This window comes from Aythya ferina, assembly GCF_964211825.1.
Source record: "Aythya ferina genome assembly, chromosome: 10".
NCBI classification, from domain to species: Eukaryota; Metazoa; Chordata; class Aves; order Anseriformes; family Anatidae; genus Aythya; species Aythya ferina.
The window spans coordinates 19,729,109-19,752,861 of NC_140306.1; the positions used below are offsets into that span (position 1 = coordinate 19,729,109).

Consider the following 23,753-nt stretch of genomic DNA (forward strand, 5'->3'; position numbering starts at 1 on the left):
GCACACAAGGTAAGGAGGCTCACTGGGGAAAGGCAGCAGTGCCCCAGAAGAACTGTGCCATAAGCATCGATATTTCTTCCTTCTGCTATATAAATATCAACAGAAAATACAACGTACAACAAAGCTATCCACATCTCTCCGCCAAGAAGAGAACTCATCCCATTCTCCTAATTCCGAAACATAAAAAGTGAACACATTAAGGATTTCTAAGTAAGCTGAACGTAGTCAGGATTGCCATGCAAACAGCTCCGTTTCATCCTGTAGCTTCCAATTCTCCTCTTAAATACATGAACGGGAGCAAAGCTACCTACGTGAAAAACCTGTGTTTCACAGCAAAAACAGAAAGGACTGCCAATAAAACTGTATTTCTTCCTTAATTCTAGAGCAATATTATCTTGTACCAAAACAAACATGTATGCTGGAAATAAAATACATTTAAATGTGGATCTCAAGGCCATATTAAGCCAATTAACAACATACCTGTATATTTTGAACAACATCTTTGAAAGGAGATGACCTCTGCATACAAGTGTTCACCATGTCCATTGCCCTGTCAAAGTTCTTTACATACTCTCCATACATCTTCAGAAAAGGAGCCAGCTTCTGTAGGATATCTCCTAGCCGTGGGTTCACATTCCTGATGGAAAGAGAAGGGTAAGTACAGAAATCTGTGGAGATCAATACTATTTTATGAGAGTAAACACAATTATCACACTTTCACAGTTGTCTCCCACAATTACGCACGCATGCAATTGAGATCCTTTAGGTTAAGTTTAAAACAGTCTGTTTGGTACCCTAGATGAAAACTTAAAACATTAATCTAGATGTGCTAAGGATGATGTTTCTGTTCCCACTGTCACTTTTATGTGAAGCTCAGATCCAAACTGACTACACATTATTGAAGAAACATCCAACTCTGTCCAGAAAAAAACATTGTGAGATACACTACTTCTAGCAGAGGTAGCTGTACATCTTTGTCTCTTCCAAATTCAGAGGCAGGCACAGCCAGCCAGGCTGTGGACAATGCCAGAGTTGCCCCACGGCTCTTCACCCAGCAGGGGCATCTCTCCCATGGCACTGGGCCCGAGAGGCTCTCATGGGAGACCCCAGCTGGGTTTGTTCCCTCTGGGCCACTGAGCAGCAGCACTGCTACGGGAGCTAGACGTGTAAATGACGAGAGCTGCACGTCTAATTTTCTCATGTCTCAGTCCCCTTGACAGCGTCAGTCTAAGATTTCTTTCCATTTTCCCCAGCTTTTCTCTCACACTGAACTCCTGCCTTGCAGTCCGTTTACATGAGATCCCTTCAGCCATGCAAAAAGTTCATGCCCTCATCTGACTTCCAGTCTCTTCAGTTTTCCTTCCCTTTTATTACAGCTGTTCCTGTAGACATATGTCAGGTGCAAAGGTGCTGGGTCGTTTTTTATTGCTTCTGGACATTGTTGACCTGTGTGAAGAAGATTGGACCCTCCCAAGGGAAATGTGAGCTCTGATCTCGCCTTCATCACTCAGGGCAGTTGGAAAGGTTAACTCTGTTGACGTTAACATGAAATAAGGTGCAGCATCAGCACCACCAGCACTTTACACTGCAGGACACTCTTTTCAGCCAGTGCATCCTCCCAAGTGGGTTCCTACATCTGCCCTACAATCAACCTTTCTGCCTAGTGCTGCATTTCAGCCTCATTTACAACTTAGCACAGTTTCCAAATTTTAATCGGTATATGACCATTAGTACTCATTGAAATAAAAATACAATTTTCTTGAAGAACTTCATAAATATTATTGGTTACACTGTACATATATCTCATAGAACAGAAGACCAACAAATGCTTGGGTAAAATCTTGTTCAGTGCTGTGGTGCAAAACAGCAACAGAAACGAGTGCACTACAGACAAAGTGATTTATAGACAGAAAGTCATCTATCTTATCTGTCTAGATTTTCCTTTGATTGGCTGCTATAATGCTAATTTTGTAACATTAAATTTTATAGAACCATAACAAAGTGAATTTAAATATGAAATTGATGTGTCTCGTGAAATCTCCAACACTGTAAAGTCTAGACTGTGACACGATGATGCATTTTCCTTCTTTGGAAAGAAAACTTTTTTTTTAAATACTTCATCCACGGGGCCAAAATAAGCAGCTTGTTTCTTTCCTAGTACTTCAGTTTCATAGTACTGTGAAACTAGAATAGTGGAAGTGCACTAAGAAAAACAGCTGCAGTCGTACTTTGGACAAAAAAAAAATCTCACAGAGTACTCTAGAAATGTTGAGTACTCAGGTCTACTCCTATACTCAGGAAGATTACAGGACAGAGAAAGGCTTAAGAGACTCCATGGCAACGTATTAAATGACATCTGAACTACTGCATTAAACCATTAAAAACTCTGGAATATGATTAGGCTTTAGGGTCACTATAGTTTCTTGAAAACATACTTTAAAAACAACTGGAATGACAGTTACCCACCATTCTTGTGTAATTCTTGTTTTGAGCTCAGGAAGAAGAAATTGTCCGTGGAAACAATAGATAGAAGAAATATTTGAAAAGATGCCTGTTATCACTTCAGATGAAATACCTGCTTCTGACAACTTAGTGCAAAAAACCTGTGTGAGACAAGAGAATACCAACATTAGTTAAAAAAATCCTACACACCCCAGCATACAGTTGCAGCATTACAAAGCTGACTGCCTCAGAACAGACCTACAGTTTTTGACTCCTGGTACTCAGTCCTTGGGGATCACAGCACCGAGTATTTTCAGGAGGTTTACAAACATAAACCCATTGTCAAATGGGGTTAGAGCTATGGTTATGGGCTTACTCCTCCAGTAGAAAAGTCTGAGGGATTTGTAAGTCAAAACAGATTAAAACTACCGAGAAGATGAGAGCTGGTGTACTTGGGAGCTAAGTGGCAAAGAACAACCAGTCCCCAAGGAGCTCTTACTGCTTTTTACATCAAGCAAAATAAAACATGTTTGTTTTGTTTCTCTGCAGGAAAAACTACACTGAACAAGAGTGAAAGACACTCCCTAGTTTTTTTAGGGTCTTGAAACAGCCTTTGCTCATCCGAAGCAAATATCGGAAAGTTTTCAGCAGAGGTCCTAGTGCTGGAGGGCAGAGGGCTCTTCGGACGTTACAACTTCTAACAAGATTTCTACCAAGGTGTCGATTTCCTTTCCTTCTTTCTTAACAATGTTAATCATCCTCATTTTTACTTCTTTCATGAATGTTTTTCTTTATACAATACATAACAGAGACATTATAGAGATAAACAGAGAAATGCCTGAACCGTGTAGACTCACCAAAACATTTTACGTGGGAAGAAGTTTGGATTCATCATCCTAGTTTTACTTTATCCTCGTGTGTAAACATGACAGAAAACAATTACAAATCACAATGGGGAAAAACAAAAATCACTCTGAGCATGGGGCTGACCCTTGTTGCCTGATTTTAGTACAAATCCAGTCTATTGTCCTCTGCAGAGCAGTCATAGATTTCATCATTTTTGGTGCCTTGAGTGTCCCTATGTTTTCCTCTCCACATATGCTCAGAGAGGAATCAAATGCTTATAATGTCTGTACCATGGGCTGCTGCTTTCCCATTCCTCTTTTCCTAACCCTCGGGCTCCAGCTCAGAGAACCAGGGCCAAAAGCTCCCCTCTGGGCCCCACAGCATGCACCCTGGCAAGCCAGCTCCATCTCCCACCACCAAGTCATGTTTTCACACTATCCAGCTTTAGGTCAGAGGCTGAACTGAAGACAAGGCACAGTTCATTCAAAATCGAGTTACCTGGTCCAACAGATGGAGTCTTTTCACATATGCTTCTTCTGTATGGAGCAGTTCATTTGCAATGTTGAATAGCTTTTGGGGCTCTGTACACTGAAAAAAAAAAAGTTACAAATAAGACAATCCATCTCCTCCTACAAACCTAACTTTCACCAACTGTTCCCCTTTCCATTTTCTCAGCGGGCTAAATTCCCTGCCAGTACAGAAGCCTGAAGTGAATGGGGTTAATACATTTCAGAATCCACTCCGCATTTCTCACTGAAGGATCAGTTTGCTCTAGAGACATTTTTAAAACAGTTTTCTGAAAGTGCAATTAGTAATGTATTTAACAGCTGCTCAGGATATCATTTTAATTCTTTATGGTACAAAGAACCAGAAATACCATCCGGATTTGGAGATATAGCTTATCTATTTGATAACTAAGGCACTATATTGTAAATCAGCAGGTCTCCCTTTTTAATTCAGGTTCTGTGACTAAAAAAACATAGAAATTAGAAGAGACCTGTTTGGCCAGAGATTTCACTCCCCGGTCAGTGCAGCATTACTCTCTGTGGAATATCTCTAACAGCTTTGTGCAGCTTTAAACACCCACCAATTTCCTGGAAAGAATTCCAGCAACATAACCCAAATCACCCAGCGAAGTCTTTCATTATGCCCGTTATAAAAATAAAATAAGAAAGGACTAGTTCAAAAGCTTGGAGTTCTGAACCAGTAACGCAGCATCACCTTTATTCACAGGTTAGCCAAAAGCTACTCAGGCTCCATAGATTCTCAGCTTTCTGGGGGCTTAAAAGTACCTGAATTGGTATGACACAGACTGCAGCTTTCTGACAAACTCTAGATACCTTTAAGGGTCTAGACTTCAAACTCTGTGCTTATATTATAATCAAAGTGAAACTAGGTTTCAAAACTCAGGGCTGGTTGGTTTGTGTTCAGGAATGCAAGCATTGGAAAGTAGCAGCAAGGTCAAGCAAGTGTAGGGGAATTTTAATGGGCTGGAGCTGGAAAAAAAGAGAAAAAAAGAAAAAAAAAAAAAGACTGATGGAGGCTAGAGAGACATATAAACAGTTAATGCAACAGAGAGCATCAGCTTGCTGCCATTATTCACCACTTCTTCCACAGGAAAACTAATGTGCATCAAAGAGAATGACCGAGGTGTTGCTTCGGACCAAGAGCCGCCTCCCCGAGCAGCGCAGCAGGAGCCCGTCAGCACACGACACAGCAGCCGGTAAAGGTCCACCCAGGCTCGTGCAAGGACGGCAGGACACATCCAGGGAGTAAGAGCCCAGCTGAAGGCAATCAAGAACAAAGCACTGCTTCCGCCTCAGGAAGCACCTGGGCCCCCGGGCAGCGGCAGGGATTTCTATCCCAGACACCTATCTGCGGGTGCGCACCAGCACGTTGTACACATGCCACCGGCCACCACCAAGCTGTTAGAAAACGTCAGTGAAATGCCCTCCTTAAGCTGCTTCGTTGCCAGCTTGTTTTAATTATAAACAAAGTTGAAAAGAAAAGAAAAAAAAAAAAAAGGAAAAAACCCACATGCATTTAGGCAAACTGCAGTGCAAGGGGAAGGCCTTGAAGCCTTTTTCAAAGCTCGCCATAAATCCCAGCAAACCAGACCCTACCTAAAACAAGGCACCACTGAGCATTAAGCATCCTCCGTTGGTGCAAGTATTAAGTGAAGGAAAGCAAAGAGCTTCGCTGGATTTGAACCAGTGTCAGGCTCCTGCAAGGCACTCCTCCTCTTCCCACGCACAGACCTGGGGCCCTGCACGTGCCCCACAAAGGAGCCCGGACGCGTGCTCGGCCCGCCTGGCTACTCTAATTATTTCAAGCAAACTTAAATATTCTTCTAAGCTATTCTAACGTGCTACGCGACATCCTGCTCCACTCGCTCATGTGCTATATATTAATATTTGGGGAGGAAAAAAAATCACAGCACAACAATGCTTTGAAGCTGTTATGGGGAAACACGCCGTATGACGGTTTATAATGAAATACACTGCTGGCCATTGGGATTCCACTAACTACAAGGATCTCTCGCTGAGAAGGAATTTATCTGCCAGTTTTGCTGCGAGCAGAACGGGGCGCCTGAATGGAAGGCACTGATGTCAGCAGGCTGGCACGCCAGCCACCGAGAACATCCTCTGATTTGTTTGAATACAGAATTGGGAAAATAATTATTTTCAACCAAATACATTTGTTTTCAAAAGTAAATCTTTACATAGCACAGTACTTTTTAACCTCCTGACCTTCACCATCTGCAACTCGGTTTATACTTCCAAAAAACTTGCTGACCTCTGCTGAAATACCAAACAGCGGCTGAACACAACACGAGCTTGAGCTGAGCAGAACGTTTTAAAGAGAGACCATCTTCAGCTGCTGCTTCTGCCAGGCACAGAGACAGGCGTGTTTTTCAGACTAATCTGCACCTTATTCACCTTCCAGTGGACATAATGCTTTCCGCAAAATAGTTGATGCAGTGAATGATGCCAGACAGCCTGGTCCTCTGACCCTTCTGCATTGTGTGCCGTGGAAGGGCAGCTCTAGCACAGCCTGAGCTGTATGTCAGGGTACCATGGACAAGATATTTCACAGTCCATGCTTCTAAATGAAAATTAAAACAAACGTGCCAATTCGAACACAGATTATATTCCTTAGGTAACAGCCTTATTTAAGTCTCCGTTCACAGCCACTCACACAGCTGCACAGTCTGAGGGAAGGCAAAGGAACCCTACTTGGGGGAAGGAAGCAGGCTTCAGCCGGGTGATGTTGGCAACAACGGTACACAGGAGAATAAAATCATCAGGAAGAAGACAGGTAACCAAAACTGGCAGAGCCACGGCAGAGCCCACCTCAAAGAAGCTTGGGACAGGGGAATTACCTAAGCAGGGAGCCCTACTAATGCTGAATCAAACTGAGAGCAGTGAGACCTCACTGCATTTTTGATTTTGCATCAGTTCAAAACCTGTGAGTATCTGAGGCCATCACCATCTTTAGCCTGCTCAGAGCAGACCCCAGCAGTGAGAACACTGCCCAAGCAGATTTACATCAAAACTGAACACATTTAGCTTAAAGCACAAACTGCACAGGAACCAAATGGCTGCTGCTGGGGACCAGTGAGGCAGACGTAACTTTACTGAGAGAGTCCTGTAGAGAAAAAAAAAAAAAAAGTATATATCTGTATATATAGATATATCTATGTATTTGCCATGTGTAAGGCGGAAACAAAATATTCAGTCTCCCACCTTATATGGATTTTAAGCTGTTTTATTCTTTGTAAATGTGTCTCACTCCTGCTTTGTCCACCATGACGGGTGGGCACAGCCACAGCCTGTTACAACTCTTCTCCACACCGCACCCAACAGCCGTGGAGGTACTGCAGAACCTTTTTAAAGCAGTTTAGCCAGCGGGGTGAAAAGCAAGATGAGAAAAGGGAAGCAGTCGGTGTTTATTTTGTGACACAGGAAGCTTACTCCAGTGCTTGAAGCAGCAGCTGTGTGATGCTCTTTCACTTCTGTATGGAGGTCCAGCAGCTCGTTTTCAGCTGTGTCTGTCCATAAAACATTGTAAGGAGAAAGGAAATGCCAGCTTGGGAACAACCAGCACCACGAAGGGCAGATTCTCACCTGGGTGGGAGTACATTTACACCTACAAATAGGCAAACGCCACGACCTCAGACACAAACTGGGTGACAGCAGACACCGAGCCGACTTGTGCAAGAGAGCGGCCAGGAGCACATCAAGCACAGCGCCACGTCCTGGCCCTGCCCAGCCCAGCAGGGCACTGCCGGCCCCCACACAGCTCGGCTGCCTGGGGCAGGAGCCGTGGCATCGGGCTCACCCGGCCACGCCAGCGGAGGCAGGAGGACACAGGAGGACGCAGGAGGACGCAGGACAACCTGCGATGGCTCGGCCATGTCGGTTCCTTCCTCGTGCTTCACGCACAGCAGGCAGTGCCTCGCCTGGGTGGGGACTTGGCACCCAGGCATGAAGGCTGACCTGGCTACCGTGAGAAGCAAATCTGAGGTGAAAATTTAAAGGAAAAATAAAACTGAAAAAGAAACCTCAGAGGCTTAATGAGAGAAAATTTGGGCAGTAGCCTGCAGCAACTGTTTCTCTCACTGTTGTACATAGCTGAACTGTGTTCAGTTCACATCTCTGCTGTAAGAGGCTTTCGGCAAATCGTGCAGGAAAGCTGGGATAAGGTAGGGTAAAATCAGAATATAGCTGAGCTTCAAAAACACCCCCCCTGCCAACAGCCACTGCTGCAAAGAACACAGGAGGTCCCCAAAGGTTACAAACAACTTCCTACTTGAAAGTGCTGAAAACAACCTGGAAAAGTTACCCTATGCTAGGAGATCTTATTTTGCTTAGTGTATTCCAGAAAAAATGGTGATGAGAACAAACCTGATTCTTCTTAACCAGCATTATGACTAAACCACCGCCCCACACAGCTCTGCGTACCGCGTAACTCGTGTGGATTTATCTACGGGCTTCAGAAGTACCACTGAATTAGCAAACAAATATAAGCCCCCAAATACAAAGCCCCCTTTCACTAACTTGCTCTAAACCCACTGACAGAACAAGTCAGGAGGCAGACAATAATAAAACACCATTATTTTGGCCACGCTCCCCAGCGTCACATCAGGAAGTAGAGATAATAACTTCACATCCTCTTCAAGGCCAAGCAAAAATCTTTTTTTCAGAACGAACATGGAGATAATCTTACCCAAAGGCCTGACTTGCAGGACTGCAAGTCAAATTTTCCAACACAATCTGTACTATGAAATCAGAAGCGAAACTCCAGTGAAACACAGGCAGAAGGAGAACACGTCAGCGGCTGCACAAGGCCACGGGGGAGCTGATGATTACTATTATTCTACACAGCAGGTTCTCAGGAAGCAGGACAGATGGAGCAAGGCATTTGGGAGGGATTATTAATGAGCATTTATTACTCTTAGTGAAAAATATCTGAATAAGGAGATACGAAGGAGCATTCGCCATCTCAGAAGCACTGCTCCACTGCTCCCAGGCAGTCGACTGCTCAGCGGAAGCCTCGGGTAGCGGGCTGCAGAGCGTGACAGCCCCTAGGTCCCACTTCTGTCATTTCTTTTTTTGTAACCATCAAGGCTAACATGCCTCAGCTCTCGCAGCTCCTGACATTTTCTGAGATGCTATCAAAATTAATAAGCTCCCCTCGTTCATTTTCATTTTGATAACAGATCCCCAGCAATCCCAGTAAGGCACTCCTGCGACTTTAAACCACCCAATAATTGTGCGCTAATAAGTGAGATCTGTTAGACTCCGCAGCAGACTCCCAAAGGAAGCCACATCACACTCCAGAGCTAAAGCTAGACTAAATAAAACAGTACAAGTCATGCATCAGGCAGCGTTACTTCACCAGCAATGGGATGTGTGAAAGCCTGGGTGCTGGACGGAGAGAGATCTGAAGTAGAAAATTAGAGGAGAAAAAAGCAAAACATTTTTTTTTCTCTACTTATGTTTATTCATGAATTTCACTTAACTTGATATCCCAGGAATTACTGAGCCATCATTAAATCATTCTGCAGCTGTACTTCTTATGCATCCTCCTCCAACTATAACAAAGCTTTCTGGAAAACCTGAATGTTTAATTAGAGTGCTGGTTACCTCCGCGTGCAGCTGCAAAGCCTGCTACTAGAGGCAGAAAGGAGGAAGCAGGAACAAAGCTGCTGGCTCCTGACACACAGCTCTCCCCCAGGACAACCTCCTGGAAGATTAAGGGCTTTCTGCTGCTCTCACACCACAGTTGGTGCTGATTGAGCTCTCCTCTCTTTCTCTCCCAGGGCCAGGTACATTATTTTGTGGAAGATCACCAGGTTTCTCAAGGGTGAAGCAAACTTCCAGCCTCAGAGTAACCACAGAACACTTCAGCTTCAAATCATCAAGCTGGCTCTCCTCATGGGATGCCACTGCCCTTTACCTGTACTGACTCACCCCACAGTGCCCCCGTCTGCAACAGAAGACCGGGAGGGGAGGACGCTGTGAGCACGTAACACACGAGCTGGCTTTGTAGGACCTCAGCTGGTACACGCTGCATCCCCAGAAGAGGGCACAATCCTTACGTACACTACAGCAGAGGCAGCAAATCTAGGCCTTCCCCTTCCCACGTGGCTGCAAAAACAAATTAACTTAGCGAAGCATGGTCATTCTCAAAACTGCCTTCTGAAACTGAAATCACGTCAAAGGGCAAGGAAGAACCTGAAGTGCATCACACTGATGTCACACCTGCCCTCCTGTACTAACTCACCAAGATTAAAACGCTTTGACTTGTCAGATTGAAAAGCATTTCCTCCTCTAGAGATCTCTCCCCTTTATAAATTCACCAAGCCCACTACAGAAAGGTATGACTTCCTCAGTGTTTTATCAGCGTTACTTCATTCTCTATGGACATTTAGCCTAAGGAACAAAATTTTAAAACAGCCACCAAAACGCTGCTCCTACAAAAGTGTTTCTGGTGCTTGTCAGTAAAGCACTTCTTAATGATATGGTACAGTCTTCCACTTGGGTTTGCTACAGCTGGTTTGATACTGCGTGCCTAGCCCAAACTTAAACGTAAATTTAATGACTAGATTAAAGATTTTCTAACATAATGCATTATTTTCTTGCTGGCATGTTGCAACTAATAATTTAAAAAAATATTTCAGTTGCATGCCCATACATATCTATTGAGAATATGAAGTAAGTGAAGTATTTCACAGAATGCTTATTTATGTGTAAGCATGTACAGAAGGAAAAGTGAAGAGCAGCAGACAGAAGCCCTGGCCTGTGGTGGTGATGCCCAGCGGAGAGGCAAACAAGCTTCCACCCGCAGGCTGCTGCAGAGGCACCAAACGGTGAACAGAACGGACGCGAAGTCTTAACAGAAGCGAGTGGGAATCTCTCATTAAGCACTTTCTGGAGGACCCCACGGTAACTTCTCACACACAAGGTAAAACACACGTCTTCGGCAGCTTAGACCCTGCAGTCCTGCTGGATCCCGTCTCACACTGTCACAATTCACTCCTGCACAAGCCCAAGGCCCTGTGCACCGCAGCCTGCCAAGCCCAGCTGACAGCGGTCAGGGCTGAATTAGGGGAGCTCTCGCCTGCTCCCGGGGAGGGGAGATGGCCTCATGGGCTCCTCCTCCGGAGTCTGCCCCAGCTGCCAGGTGAGACTACAGACCTGCGGACAGGCGGAGGAGATCACATCCTGTCCATCTACAGAAAGCAGTCAGGTCTGGCCAAGCAGAGCTAGTTCGTGCAGCCCTTACTGCCTGCTAGATGTTTCATCGCCCATTCCAGTCCATGCCCGTCACCAAACTGCAGCACTGCGGGGTGATGGGCACAGCATTCAGGCTCCCTTCTGGCCAGGATAATGGTGGGAGTCAAGGGATTTTGGAGACTGTGAAACCCGAGTCAAGGCTCTGGTGTGCTTTGGTCCCTCTAGGATAAAAACCACTAGCTACATCAATCTAAGATACTGCAATTATGCAGGAAAATTGTGTCGCCTTGCATGGTGGGGCTGGGTATGGGGTCATTGCAGGGCTTGGGATACAACCAACTTTCACTTTGACAAGCAGTATTTACCAGAACAAACTCCAAAGTGTTGCTTTCAAGTCAGGTATTACTCTGACAGCGATGGTGTCACTGACACCAAAACTGGGGTTTCTGCCTGATGGGTCTGTGGGACTCAGGCAGAGCTTCTGGAGCTTGGATCTGTCAACACACAGTACGTGCTGGGCCCTCTGCAGCGAGGCTCAGGTGGGCAGCAACACCTGCCTCCAGCACACCGAGACAGTACCTAGAGCTCCTGGACAACAGGGCTCCTCTTACTCAAGCTGCTGTACCGATGGGATTTCCCTTCTTTCAGAAAGTCAATTCTTTAGTTACCCTGAGAATATGAAGTCTTGCATTTTTCAGTTGTGTAACACAGCAACTTTCATGTAAAGGACAGGGTGATAAAAAGTCAGATTAATTTGACTTTGACATCACTGAATTTGCAAAAGGAGCGCTACAGCAGTTAAGTATTGGAGGGGCAACACCAGTCCCAGACAACAATGCTGGCATTTGAATCACACGAAGGGAAAGCAAGTCATATCACACAAGCCTGGGCTTGAAATAAAGAGGAAGGACTGCAGCATAAAGCAGTGCATTCACTAGAAAAAGTATGGGGCTTTTTCATACCTTCCTGTAGGTATGTTTGTCTCATCACACTGTCTTCTGTTCTTGGAAAAAGGCAACACCCCAGAGCATTAATTGTACTCTGAAACTATCCACCAAACAAGATGAGGAATATTTTGCAGACGTTTTGCTCTAAGCATCTTGTGTTTTATTTTTCTGAAAAATCTAACCTATCTTATTTCTAAAAAAATAACTGTCTTGATAGCAGATAATCGAATGAATCTGTCATTAACATTATACAGCTGCAGCAAATGCACAACAGCACGGACTCCATTATTCTGCATTCAAGGAAAATCGCTTCTAGCTAGGGTTTCCTGAAGAGTAATTTGATAGAGTAACTACCTTGAAAACAACTTTTTGCACTCAAGTAGTAGTAGTCACACCAAAAGAAACACAGGCTTCTTAAGAAATAAAAATAAAAAAACCTGCTAGAAGAGATTTTCAACATGCAAGTCCCTCCAGCACGCAAGGCCCTATTCCTGCAATATTTAGTATCCGATTAGCCCCCTGCTTACCATGGAGCCCTACTGAAAGCAACATAATCTAGTGATCTAATAAGGAGGAGCTAAAGCTGCATAAATTCAAACAAAAAACACAAGGTGCAAGTCTTTACCTACAAAAGCCCTTCAATTTTAATATCTCATCTCTGTCTGTGATGGTCTCTCTTACATTAAACCTTACATTAAATCAAGACTGGAAACCTTTCTGCGAGTTACACTCTAGACTGGGAGCAAGTTATGACCTGCATCAAACAGGAAATCAATGACTGTCACAATCCTCTGACATAAAAACAACCAAACAATAAGACCCAAACAACAGACCAGAGTGATGCAAGGCATCTCTGGCCAGTCAGGAACTGGCTCCAGAGAACACCGAAGTAACACGCTAGCTTACCTTGTTTACATCCAAATACTCTAACTTTGGCACTTCTGCTGTCTCTTGTTCCTCACTACTTCCTTCATCAATGTCACTGTCTTCATCCTGCGTGGAGTCTCTCTTCTGCTCTGCAGAGGAAGATTTGGGGCCCTTTTTGTCTGGTTCCATCTCCCCTGGATTCCCAGCCACGTTGGGCTTCTTTTGTTCCGCACCTTCTTCGTTGGGGAAAGTTTCTCCTGCCACGCTACAAGAAGGGCTGTCAATGCCACTGTCTCTGTTAGGAATTTTACCATTACTGCTCAGTTCTGCAGTTGAGTCTTTATTGCTAAGCTCTCTAGAGGGTTCTTTGCTCGCATTCACAGCAGTACAGTCTTCATGGCTTTTGTTATCGCCTATGCTTAGCTCTTTAATTTTCATTATGTCTGTGTTAGATAGATCCGCACTGCACGGTACGTCTGGCTCATTTTCATCTGGCTCACTTTTTTCATTTGTCGAACAGCTGCTGGAAGCTACCATGTCACAGTCACACGAGCTCGGTTGTTTGGATGAGTCCAGGCCAGGCTCCATCTTAAGAGCTAAATTTAGCTGGTTCCTTTGAAGAATATGTACAGGTTGCCTGCAGGTGAAGAGAAAGCACCCCAGTCATTCCTAATAACACTCAGAGACTTCAAAAGTGCCTCAAAAGAGACAGGGCCTGACTGTCATCTGATTCAAGCTGTATTTCTTACAGCCCCCTCATAATCCTAGGAGGCGTGCAAACGCATCACTGTAACAACATTCACCCAACAATTTCAGGTAAAAGCATACCACTCCTAGACATAAGTTTAACTGAAAAAGTACCATTAGAATCCCAGCTCTTTAATACTCCCCACGTGGCCCTGAAGAACAGTTTAGTCTGAAGGTTTGTGGCAAGGAGAACAATCTTTTAAAAGAACCATTTGTTTACGGGCTTGTTTAAACAACAGCTCAGCCTCTTCAACAGAGCAAAGCCTTTCGGGCGAGTTATTTTCTGCCAGAGAGGGGACATTTCTGAAGCACAAGAATGCATTAGTTTCTATCTGAAGAGGCCTTACTAGATTCACCCAGGATATAGTACATTCTAAGACACAGTACAGTGTCTCTGTCCCTATCCCCCTCTTTCTGAAATGAATCACATAGCTCCATCAGGCAGATTTGGTCTTTGGAGAGGATTTTTATGTGTTTGTTAAAAAAGAGGATTTTTATGTGTTTGTTTGTATGTGTTTATATATATATATATACACACACACACAACCCTATTTAATATCTTTTGTATATGAAGTTTCAAGAAACAATTATATATTATGTCATTTCACAATATATTGACACTGAACTATCCCCTGCCTCCAAGAAGCAACATAACAGTAAGTCTGACATTTATTGAATCTTAGACAGAAAACTCAATTATTTTATAGCACAATTTCCTATAATGTGAAATCAATTTGATACCAAGACAACTTACCCAAAGCAGACTCTGGACTACTTACTTGTGGTAGAACACTTAAATTCATTGGACCTTCAGCTCCAAATTACAAACTAATAATCACTGAAATACATGCTTTTATAAAACACTTCTGTAGTCAGTCAAGTTTTGCACTTTCAGAAGAAAACATCCTGAGAGGAGTTTCTAACATGACAATTATAATCAACGTTTTCTCTTGTTATATTTTAAGTTAAAATCGTAAAAGAGATTAGAGAAGATCTCAAAGACATATTTACCTAATACTTTCAAATTTCTCAATGAGAGTGTTGACTCCTGCTGATATTGGTATTTCTTCCTCTCCAGGCACTAAGCTCCTTGATGCCTTGGGATCAGCTGGTAAAGGCCGAGAAGGTGCAGGTGGAATTCTTTCCTGCCCAGGTTTGAGATGTATAGGCTTAGGAGGTACTAATAAAACAGAGGGAAGAAGCACAAGGATAAATCTCCCATCTTCTTTATCCTAAACCGAGACAAAAAATCCAAGCACGCAATGCAGAATGAAGAATATCCATTCTTTCAATTGAACGTTCTTTGTAAGTTATGCTGGTGCAGTTCCAAACTATTTCTTACACAAAAGCAGACTGCTGTACACTAAAGAAAAACGACAGTCTTCTATTTTGCATTTCTACAGTTGTATCAGATGAGCTAACGAACAGAGCGGCTCAGAAATTTACCGCTTCCTTGTTACCAAACAGGATGCACAGCTCACACTTGGTTTTTGCAAATGGGTTCACCATCTCAATCGCACGAGTTTCCCCTCCCATAACTTTTCAAGACTCTAGCACTCTGCTGAATCTCTTATACTGGGAAAAAAAAAAAAAAAAAAAGCAAAAACAAAACAAACCACCAAAAAACAATCCCACCATGGATTTCAGTGCCTGGTATTTGCTTGGCCAAAAAACCCACAAGCAGAACATAATAGCTTTTCTTCCTCTCATTCTCCCTCCCCCATCTCTTCCGTGGTGTAGTCTTCATAAATTTCCTTCCTCTTTTAGTTCTACATTGAGTTATATACTATATAAATAAAACGCATTGTAAGAGTATATACATTCTGCTTAAGAATTCATTGGGAGGCAAATGTGCAAAGTCTAATACTGTATTAAAAAGGAAAAAAAAAAGTAATTAAAAAAATGTATTCAGACCTTATATTGTTGCAGGGTAAATGGGTTTGGAAATACGCAAGCAGTAACCCATGGCAACAGGTTCACGTGCTGTTACAGTTTCTTACAGTGAAAGCAGCTTCACATAAGCAGATGAGGAGGTAGGAAAACCACCAGTGCAATCACTCCCATACACATGCTACTTGGAGCAGTTACTTGGAGCAAATAGCCCTTCTGATCTAGACTATCCAAAGAGTTAATAAACAAATGAGGAAACTCTACATATGAATTTTATTAAACAATGCTTTCAAGAACAATTTACTTCAAGCATTTCCAATTTTTAAATGGTCCATATGGCACATCAGCATAATGTGATTAACATTGTAATGGAGCTCTAATTAGCAACTGTTCTGAATGCAATTTCAGGGTTACTTTCTTTAGGAAGATAACTGAGGCATATGCACCCCAAAAAAGTCAACTCCTGTTGTCCCTACCCTGCAGAAAGCTGACTGTTTTAAGCTCCAGGTCAGCCTCGGCATCCTCCCTCCTCTAGCTATAGGTGGTCACTGCCTGAGGTCAGTGATGAAGAACTGCTAGAGTTTTCCAGCTCTGAGTATAGGCAGATTTAAAACTATCTACATTACTGAGGTCATGTCAGCACCAAAGAATAAAATCACATTTCCTAAGGATTTGAGCTCTAATGGGACACTTCCTATAAAATGCATGGCTTGCCCAGTGTCCAAAACTATTTGGAATTCCTGTCTTAAATTAAAGGTGTTATAATTCAATTTTGAGAACACCACCACAAAACCTGTCTTACACACAACTAACAGTTAAGCAGGAAAATTATTTACGCTCTTTAAAAAACAGTATCGTGCAGCAGACAGAGGCAATAACCTACCCTACATCTTCTATTAGGCTTTTAAGAGCTGGTAATTGGCCTGCAACTCTCAAAGGGTGAACTTCATTTTCTCTGCTGAAGTATTTACATTAACAATAATGCACGTCATTTCTATCCATGTAAACACTTGAAAACATTTTAAACCTTTCCTTTAAATCTTTCCTGTTAGTGAACTCCACCTGAATCACTTGAGAAATTACACTCTACAGTATATGATATGCTGTACTAAGAAGGAAGAAAAAGCGTTCCCTTCTGTTCTGAATTTTGTTATTTGCCAATGTAATTTTGAGAAACAGACACATCAGCATAGAGTCAAAATCGCTGGCTTTCTTAAATGCTACTTACAAAGCAAAATTTAAACCACAAAAGATATGTGCTGAAGAGCTGACACACAGAACCTACATTCAGAATTTTCAAGGAAACAGGCTTCAATATCACAACAGCCAGGCAGCTCTGCCTTACCTATAAACACACAGACATCTATTTATAACTCCTGGGAGAAGACAAGATAGGCTTTTCAGAAGCCACATTACATCGTTCTGTGAAAACCATTCAAACAGCATAACCAGTTTGCCCATTCCCACTCGTGAGCACATGACAAAATCTATTAAATGACAGGGCACACATTCGTTACCTCTCTGTCAATTTAACAGACTTCTAAACCCAAAATCAATTTAGGCTTCTATAAAAGAAGTGAATGATAGATTTGCATGCTAAAAAGGAACAATAGTAGATGAGCTCAATCTGTACCTGTATCACCACAAGGACTAAATGAACAGTCACTCCTGAAAAAAACAATAGATGCTGCTTTCAGCTGTGGACACAGGACCCAACGTGGAAGCTCAGCCACAACCCCCACCCTGCTCTGAAGCCGCCTTCCACGATCCCAGCCCTTGCAGGAAGCAGTGCTGCTCTGTCGTCACTCCACTTTGAACTCCCCTTCTGCCTCTCACCCTCACACTGGGGCCCGAGCACAGCAGCACGACTTGGAGGCAGCTTCCAGGGCCCTCCCTGAACACAGACAGGTAAACTGGTGGAGAATGGGAAGAAAGGAAGCCGCAAAGAAGAGATTAGTGTTGTGGGACGTGTTCAGGTGGCGCCTGAAAGCTGAAGCCACGCACTGGAATGGCACTTCCCCAATCCTCCGCCCCTCTGAGGATTTGACGCAGCAGCCCAGTGCTATTTGGAGCAGGCAGAAACCAAGACACACAGCCCTCGTTGCAGAAGAAACAAGTGAAATAATGAGAAGCAGCGTGACGGAAATAGAAAAGGGGAAGGCAAGGTTAAATATCTGGGAGAAGTTATAGCCCAGGCTTGGCCCTGGCTCTGTAAGGCCAGGTGTCCCTCAGGGGTCCGTCCTGGGACTGGGACTGTTTCATGTCTTTATCAACGACACAATCAGTGGGACTGAGTGTGTCCTCAGCAAGTTTGAAGCTGGCACCAAGCTGAGTGGTGTGGTTGATACACCAGAAGGAAGGGATGCCATCCAAAGGGACCTGGACAGGCTGCAGAAGCAGGCCCACGTGAACATGATGAGGTTGAACACGGCCATGACAGGCGGTGCACCTGGGCTGGGCTGCAACACCAGAGGGGTGGGCAACAGGGGAGGGAGGGGACTGTCCCCCTCTGCTCTGCCCTTGTGAGGCACCACAGGGACGCCTGGACCCAGGCCTGAGACCCCAGGTCAGGAGGGATATGAGGCTGCTGGAACAGGTCCACAGGAGGGCCACAAAGATGATCAAGTGGGTGGAGCACCTCTACTATGGAGAAAGGCTGAGAGAGCTGGGGCAGGTCAGCCTACAGAAGGTCCAGAGAAATCTCATTGCAGCTCTTTTATACTTAAAGGGGACTTATAAAAAAGATGGAGAGCAACTTTTTGCTCAGGCAGATAACGATAGGACAAGGAGGAATGGTTTTAAACAAAAGACGGGAAATTTAGATTAGAGGTGAGGAGGAAATCACTCAGAGGGTGGTGAGGCACTGGCACAGGCTGCCCAGAGAAGCTGTGGATGCCCCAGTCCCTGGAAGTGCTCAAGGCCAGGTTGGACGAGGCCCTGGACAACCTGACGTAGTGGGTGACAACTCCCACTTGTCAGGAAAAGAAGCCATTTCTAATTTACAAAGTTAATAATGGCAAAGGAAAAAAAGAAAAGCCATCTCCCAATCTTCTCTACTGTTACATGTATGCTAATTGCAGGTAATTTTAAAAACTATTTTTATTATAAAGAAATGCAATGAAATAATAAAATCGTTATTTAAATTTTATGTGAAGTGTCTTTAAGGAAGATGACTGGCACATTCACAACCAAGTCTTATAGTGATGATTTGTAGCTTTGTCTACGTTGGCTCAGTCTGAGGTAACACGTCTGATTTTCCAGTACTGGGTAACAGGTGACAGCGTCCCATCGGAATTTTGACTGGGACCTGTCAAAAAAGGGTCTGGGGAGACCAGAAAACTTGCTAGATCATGGTTCTTCCTGACTTCTCTTCTACCACAGATTGGGGTTGTCACCTATTTCACTCTGGGTCTGGCGGGACTGTGGAATTACCACAGCCCATACACTACCCATGAATGTGACTGCCTTAGCTCGTATTTCTCATTTTTAAAATACATTCATTCCATTTCGGCATTTCCTGTTGCTACACATCGTTCTTACTATAAATGGAAAACAGATCCAGGTTTAAACAATAAGCTATTCTAATACTTAAAAAAAAAAAAATGAGAGAGAATGAAAACAATATTTCTAAATTAAACTTTGATTTCACAGCTGCATGACGTTTAATAGCAGTAAAGGAAATATAAATCAACAAGTTAATCTGTTATTCCTGAACCAATTCTTCTTCAGGGCTTCCCCAAAATGCTATGTAACAAAGGAAAAATTAAAATAATAAAACCCTACTAGTTGTATTTGAACCTTGGAACATAAAATTACTACTTTGCCATGACTTAAAAAAGAAAGAATTAAAAGTATTACACATCATGTGTGATAGAAGCTTGCACAGTTGCTAGGAGGTCAAAGCCACTTGCCTTGGGGTTTCTGCAGAGGATGCATTTTGGCCAGTGGAGCTTTGGTCTTGGGCTTCCTTCCAGTTTGATGGATACATTGCGCTGGGCTGATATGCTGCAGCTCCCCACATGCTTCCAATGCCGGATTTGAGTCAATGTGACATTTGATTTGAAAAGGAGAACAAGGGCAACCTGAAAGGAAAAATAAAGGCAATGTTTACTTCCTTTTATTAATCCTAGCAAAAAATTTAGCTACTTCTAGAAGCATATCATTCATATTACATCCCGAGGGAAGGAGGGTAGAAAAGGAGCAAGGTACTCACTCAGAAGTTATTACAAGAAATATATCCAGTCTTAATAGTCACGTCATGCTGACTGGTAAATCAGCATGCGTTTTAGAATGTAATTAATGACTTATTTCTTTACCACTGACACCCAAAATAAAGGAATAAATACACAAGATAAAAGCCATTTCAAAAGGATTCCTCCAAACAGAGATATATATATGCCCCAGCATACAACATCACGTTGTTTGGTAAAACAAACAAAACCAAAACAAACAAAAAACACAACCTAAGTTATGGTAAATATGTCCCGTGGGAGGACAGACTGGTACATGCTCCATTCCTTCAGAGATTTATTCATCCAAGCTGCATTTTACTGCTATTTATTATTCCTTATTACATAAAATATTAACATTCCCTCTAAAGGCTCCAATCTAAAAGATCCCACTGAGATATGATCCAGTGGGAAAATAGAGAAATGCATAATTAATATGTTTGTTTGTCTTTTAATTTAGCATTCTTGATTCATTCCTGTGTGTACTGTGGAAAACCGATATATTCACTTTCACATAGGTTTTTTTGACTTGGGGTTGTTTGGTTTTATTTTATTTTATTTTTTAATTTTTTTTGGACATGTGGCAAGTCTACAGCTACACGAAATCCTCTAACCAGCTTTACTAGCGTGTCATAAGAAGGCATATAAAGGTTTGAAAAAGAGTGTGATTTAGGACTGCTGCATATGAACACGAGTATATATGCTACTGGCTTTCAGAAAGTCCTAAAAATGGAAGACGTATCAAATCTAGAAACATGAATGATAATCCACAAAATAATTGCAAAAAAAGCTTGACAAACATTCTTTCCACATCCCTGTTTTCAAGTGGACTAGCTGAAATGCCCAGAGCCTTCCTGGAGAGAGGTGAGCTGCACCATGTCGGGAGGATGCCCTCAGTGTAAGAACAAACTGTAGCCTTCCTGTGATGTGCTGAGGAACACGGCATTAGCTTCACAAATGCAACCTACTCGTAGCTAGATTTATATTAGGATCAAAAAAATGAAATGACAAGCACCTCCATCCACAGCAGCTAAATTATCCTGGGTTTACGCTAATGGTATTAAATCAGGACGTGACCTTTTGGGTAACGACTTTGAAATCTGAGCCTCACAGACTGCTTGGGAAGATTAGCTGATGCAGAAACTTTCACAGCAGTACACGTTAAAAAAAAAAAAAAAAAGGCATAAAATATTAATTTTGCTGACAAAAATAGATTCAGATGGCACAAAACTATTTCCTGACCTCCGCCACCCAAATATACAACCCTAAATTCCTCAGAATGGCTGCCAGTTGTTGCTGTTGAAGCTTCATTAACATTTCTACCATGAAATCTGCTTTTAAGCAGATCTGAGACCAGCTATTAAAACATACTTCTGTCTGAAACCAGGAATTTATAAGCACCGGGTTTTATTCAAACAGAATTTTGCTTATCAGGAAAGTGCAGTGAAAGTAGAGTAGATTATTAGAGCATATTAATAGATTATTGCAAACAAATCAGCACGGCAGGAGCTTATGCAGATGCCTCTGGTCTGGATGCTGAGAGCCCCGTAACAGTGACGGCAGTGCCACGACGTGGCAGCTTTTAAGAGAAAGGGCAGAAACGTCTTCCCTATTAACAGCAGCTCAGCACTGCAAGAAATTAAAAAAACATGCGCAAGAAAAATGCTATAATTTAAAAAAAATTAAAAGGGCAGCACACAGGAGAGGGAATAGTTTCAGCGTGTATTGACTGGTGGCTATGACTGGATGGCAATCCAGCAATCTGCTATTTTGCACACCTGCATTTTGCTCCAAGAATTACTTGCAGCAAAACCTGGAGTTGGGTAACAACCCAAGTCTTGGGGACAAGCCTTGGCACCCACAGCAGCTTGCCCCAGGCCGCCTCTATCCATGCCTGGCTGTTTGAGTTCGTAAGCACAGCACTGGCCTCATCCCTAGGGAGTGAGGCAGCTCCAGCTCTGGCCTGAAGGACTTTGGGTTCCAGTCCGACCACTGCCACAGAAGGGAACCGTCTTCATTGGTGGCATTTTTTTTAAAGTTTCAAAAGAAACTAAAAAAAACCTTCTTTTCTGGTTCCTACTGAGATTCATCATTGTGGTAGCACAACAACACGACACCTTTCTTCCTTACAGAAATCAGGGCTACTGACTACTTGCTCCCTTTCAAGTGCAGGACTCCAGCAGACCCTATTTCGTGTCTACACTGACATCTGTTGCAACCTACTTTGGTTACTGAGAAGTGCCTTGACCCTTATTTTATAAATCCAGGTACAAGTTTTTCTCTCCTACCACACAAACCACTCAAGCACTCCTGGCACAAGATCCCCTGCAGTAAGAACTCACACAGCGGCAGATGCTTTCGTCTTGCCTGAAACGAGCTCCAAACTCGGCTCCAGCTGCTCCAGGACTTGTGCTCAGAAGCATCCACAGAGCAAATAATTAGCAAAGCCTGATCCTACTTCCTGTTAAAAAAGACCCATGAAGGAAAAAAAAAAAGAAAATCTACTGTCTTCGAAAAATCCAGTATTGTATATCATCTTGTATGTTGCATCTGCACATTACTAATGAAAATAACACTGCTGGCCACCTCCTGCCTTAGCCGTGTGTGTGCTGACGGTACCTCTGAAGAGCAAGTGGGCACAAAGCAGACAAAAAAACTGATAAGCAGTTGGAAAGCTGAGAAACCTGGAAAGCCGCAAGTGCCCTGAACACGAAACATAGTGCTGAGCCTAAATCAAAAAAAGTATGCATGGGTGAAACCACAGAAATGGGTTTCATTCTTTTTTCTTTAATTTAAGCCAAGTTGGTTCCCTCTGTTCATCTCTGACGTGGCCCCTAAGGGCTGCTTTTTGCACACCAGACAAAAATCCACTTTCCTTACATATTTTTTCAAGCACTATAAAACGATCTGTGAAAACAAGATTTACTGGGTTGTTTCCCGTGGAGTTCTCCGAAAGCACAGCCCACGGGCTGCTGGGGTGCTCCTAGGGATGAAAGGGACAGCAGCCCGACGCAGGAGCAACGCGGGTAGCCCCCGGCTGTGTGGCTGTCTGCCGCCAGACGCTCCAGTGGGGGAGAGGGCGAAGAGACCCCTCGCTTGTCCTGCTGTCCCCAAAACGCTGCCGATGGCAAACCACCACTCCCCCAGTGTCCAGCTGCCCCCTGCCACGAGATGCCCGGGGACCTGTGACAGCCCCAAGCGCAGGGCGCAAAAAACCTGACCGTGTGCTTCCAAACAACCCAAATTTGGCCCCAAAGCCTCAGCCATGCTGTGCCCAGTCCTGGCGTCTCTAATGTGTTTGTGTGCAAGTACTTGGTGGCTTATTTGTAATTTTATTTGCATGAACAACGCTGCTGACAATTTCCCACTTCAAAACCAATCCAAGCAGAAAATGACACAGGCTGTGCTTCCCAGAGATAACGCCTTGATTCTCAAGAAAAAAATAATAATTCACAGCGTATTTTAATTCCCCTTCTCCAAAAAAAGTTTTGTAGGACGAAAAGATACTCCTGGGTGAAAATGATCGGTTTCCTGGAGTGCTGTGACGCCAGCAGCAAGAGCCAGGAAGGGCAGGGCAGCGGCTGCTTGCAGCTCCTGCAGCGGGCAGGGCAGCGGGCAGGGGGCTGGCACCACGCGTCCCAGCGTGCTGCTGCTGCTCGGGGGCTTCTCGCCCAGTCCTCATGCCGCCCCGGAGAGCTCGGTGGCGTCCAGCTGAAAGCAGGGGAGCTGCGACCTCAGCCAGCAGCCCCCAGCTCTCCCAGGCGAGGCACGGGGAAGGAGCAAGTGTTAGAAGGGATGTCAGGCGCTGGACTTACGGAGGAAGGCTCTGCAGACTGAACACACCAGAAAGGCACTGATAACCAACACCCTACTTTAAAAGTTCGCCTTCACTGAGAATTAATACCATGGGGGGGGGGGGGGGGCGTTCCAGACATCCAGAAAGACAAATGTGCCTTGGTTCCAGACTCCAATGTCATTCTGTAAAACGAAGCCTGCTCCAGCCCCTGCCGTGCGCACAGCACCCAAGCACAGTGACCAGAGCT

At 43.8% G+C, this 23,753-nt stretch overlaps 1 protein-coding gene across 4 annotated transcripts in view; it reads right to left on the minus strand.

Annotated features, from left to right (window-relative positions):
* The window catches only part of FGD3 (FYVE, RhoGEF and PH domain containing 3), a 109,957-nt gene that overhangs the window by 33,354 nt on the left and 52,850 nt on the right, over positions 1–23,753 (minus strand). For all 4 annotated transcript variants that reach the window (XM_084530645.1, XM_084530647.1, XM_084530646.1 and 1 more), the window contains exons 2-7: positions 19,393–19,563; positions 14,603–14,771; positions 12,884–13,481; positions 3,787–3,876; positions 2,467–2,603; positions 481–637 (exon numbers count right to left, since the gene is read on the minus strand). In XM_084530645.1, the coding sequence (XP_084386771.1) occupies positions 481–637; positions 2,467–2,603; positions 3,787–3,876; positions 12,884–13,481; positions 14,603–14,771; positions 19,393–19,563 (1,322 nt within the window). The remainder of the gene's footprint in view (positions 1–480; positions 638–2,466; positions 2,604–3,786; positions 3,877–12,883; positions 13,482–14,602; positions 14,772–19,392; positions 19,564–23,753) is intronic.